The sequence below is a fragment of the Haliaeetus leucocephalus genome, unplaced genomic scaffold (genome assembly GCF_000737465.1).
Source record: "Haliaeetus leucocephalus isolate CR32 unplaced genomic scaffold, Haliaeetus_leucocephalus-4.0 Scaffold722, whole genome shotgun sequence".
In the NCBI taxonomy this organism is placed as follows: Eukaryota; Metazoa; Chordata; class Aves; order Accipitriformes; family Accipitridae; genus Haliaeetus; species Haliaeetus leucocephalus.
Window position 1 is genome coordinate 5,774,233 of NW_010973158.1, and position 2,493 is coordinate 5,776,725.

General features: G+C 39.4%; 1 protein-coding gene across 1 annotated transcript in view; it reads left to right on the forward strand.

The window, feature by feature from the left end:
• The first annotated feature begins 227 nt into the window (after window positions 1-227).
• PPAP2A (phosphatidic acid phosphatase type 2A) overlaps window positions 228-2,493 on the forward strand; it is a 60,260-nt gene continuing 57,994 nt past the window's right edge. The window contains exon 1 of the mRNA XM_010580594.1: window positions 228-270. Within this exon, the coding sequence (XP_010578896.1) occupies window positions 228-270 (43 nt within the window). The remainder of the gene's footprint in view (window positions 271-2,493) is intronic.

A 2,493-nucleotide genomic window follows, 5' to 3' on the forward strand; every position in this document is an offset into this window, starting at 1 on the left:
GGCTTTTAATGCTGAGATACAGAAGGGAGGCAGTGAGACTGAGCCCTGTAAATAGCTCCAGTCAGGAACTGTTGCCCATAGAATTCCAAAAATCTTAGTGTCTCCTTTTCTTGTTGTTTCTTGAGTGAGTTCTGGAGCTTTTTGCTGACTCAGGGAAATTAAGGCTTTGATTGTTAGGTGAGCCTATACTGCAGTATTAGTATTCAGTTAAAATACTGCAAGCCGGTATGGTGGCTGGGTCTAATGCTGATGGAGATCCTGGGAGTGGAAGTAAGGTTACTGTTTCTGCTTGCAGACGTGTAATTCTTCCCATTTCTTCTTGAATCTTAAGATTCCGGTCATCAACACTAGGAAATGAAATATCTAATCATTAATATATAGAAACTAAGATCACAGATCTAATGCTGATAATTTTTACTGAAACTGGAAGGCAACACTTGCTCTATTGTAGGAGTACTGGAAGACTTTCTATGCTGTGACATTATTCATTATACTCAAGTGTCAAGGGCAATGTTGTATAAATATTTTTACAAACTCTGGTTAAATTAACTTCTCAGAAGGTCTTCTGAATCAGGACAAAACAATTGCTTTGATAGCTCTAAAATATATAGGGTGTTCTCATTTTTCCTTTTAAAATTCTATTTAAACTAGAACTAGCTTAATACAGAGCTTATATTCTCAAAAGGTACTGTTAGACACTACAGACTTCAGTGTACCATGAAAAAATGTGGTTCTGATAACTAAGAATAGTCCTCTTAAACATGGTGGCATGCAGCAGTGTGTACAGTATAAAATGACATTCTGGTGGATGACAAGGTAGACAATCTTATGGAAATTCTGAATCCCTCTGTAGCACTTGCCATTTTAAGGCCTGACTTTGAAGACTGTTTAAGTAAAATATTGTTATGCTTGTAAGACTTACTGGAAAATGAGCATTTACCCTCCTAACAACTAATAGCCTATTATATTTCTAGAGACTGAATGGTATTTCAGTTTAGGGCATGTAGCTGTATATGAAATACTCTGAAAGCTTTTTGCTGGGCACTTCCACAAAACAGAGATTAAAATGGAAAAATATTTATAACTTCTGGAGTGAGTTTCGAAGAGCACTGGTCTTAAATGACATTCAGAGTTGGTGTCACCTGCAATAAAAAAAGAAATAATCCCTCCCTGCCTTGGCAACAGCTGGCCTTGATCAGTTTCTTTTGCTGTATTGTTTTCCCTGCCTGTAAGCCCAGCGCTTTAGGTAGATTGTATGTAGAAGATCTTGATCCTTGGGGGTGTGTGCACAGTTTTGTATCTGTGGGCTTTTTAATTCTGTAGACGATACAGTCAAAGCCTTTAACAGTGAACATAATACTGAGCACATAATGCAAGCAGTGATTAAATATTTAATTTCCCCTAAACAGGAAGGGTTATAGTGGGAGAAGTCACTCTCGCTTGCTGTGGCTGCAGCCAGCCGGATTCTTCCCCACCCCATGAGCAGCACTGCAACACAAGGAGCTGCTGACCTCTCCATCCTCCCCCCACCTCTAGTGTCCTTTGGTTATTAGTCTGAGGGTCTTAAATGTTAGGTCTGTCAGTAATGAGGGCAACTGACCTCTGCCCCGCTGGGTGAACTGCTAATGAGTTCCAGGTGGTTGTCGATCGGCTGGTCTAACTTCAACCTTCTCTGCCCCTGGAACAGAGCAGAGCACAGGGCACAGCCTTTGCTTGTGACCTGCGACTGGCTTGCTTGAGCAGCATATTTTTCTCAGTGTAAGTAATAGAGCAGGCTAGGATATATTACTGTCTTGCCTCTGTATTTTTTATTTTGTATTTGTACTTCTGTAAATGCTCACAGGAGAGACAATTGCATGGTTTTTAGACTAACAGGTACTTAGTGTTTCTAAAAGTCCATTCTTTTGATTGAAATATAGATATGAGGGAGAATACACTTGTCCTATATGAATATTTTTAAACAAGTGTTGTGACTTGTTTTAATGGATTGGAAATGTAGATAACTGAACTAGTGTTCCCATGTAGTACTAAACTGTTGAACTTGGAGAAACTAGAATATGATGTAGTTCTGTTAGTAAATGACTGGACTAGAAATTGCACTCTTCATTATCGAGGCTGGTCCAGTGTAGAGGAAGGTTTCCTTCGCTTCCTGCCTCCACTACCCTTGCCTTGGCTCAGTCAAAAGTGTAATGCATTGTGAGGCAGTTGTTCAGTGAAACTGTTGTCAGCTGGCCCAGGTTGCTGATATGGCTTCTCCGCTAGCCAAATCATAGATCAGCAAAAAAATAAAAATATAAGTAGTGTATAGATGCAAGTGGAATAGTAACAGAGATTAGAATGTAGTTCATGCTTTTAAATACATATATCCTGTTTACTGAAACCTAGCACAGCTTCTGGTGTTATCAGAACAATCAGTGTGCTGTTATTAGGAATATTTTGCATTCCTTGGGGTGGAAAAGTAAGATAAAGTCCTTTAAAGTGGCTAAAAAGGGG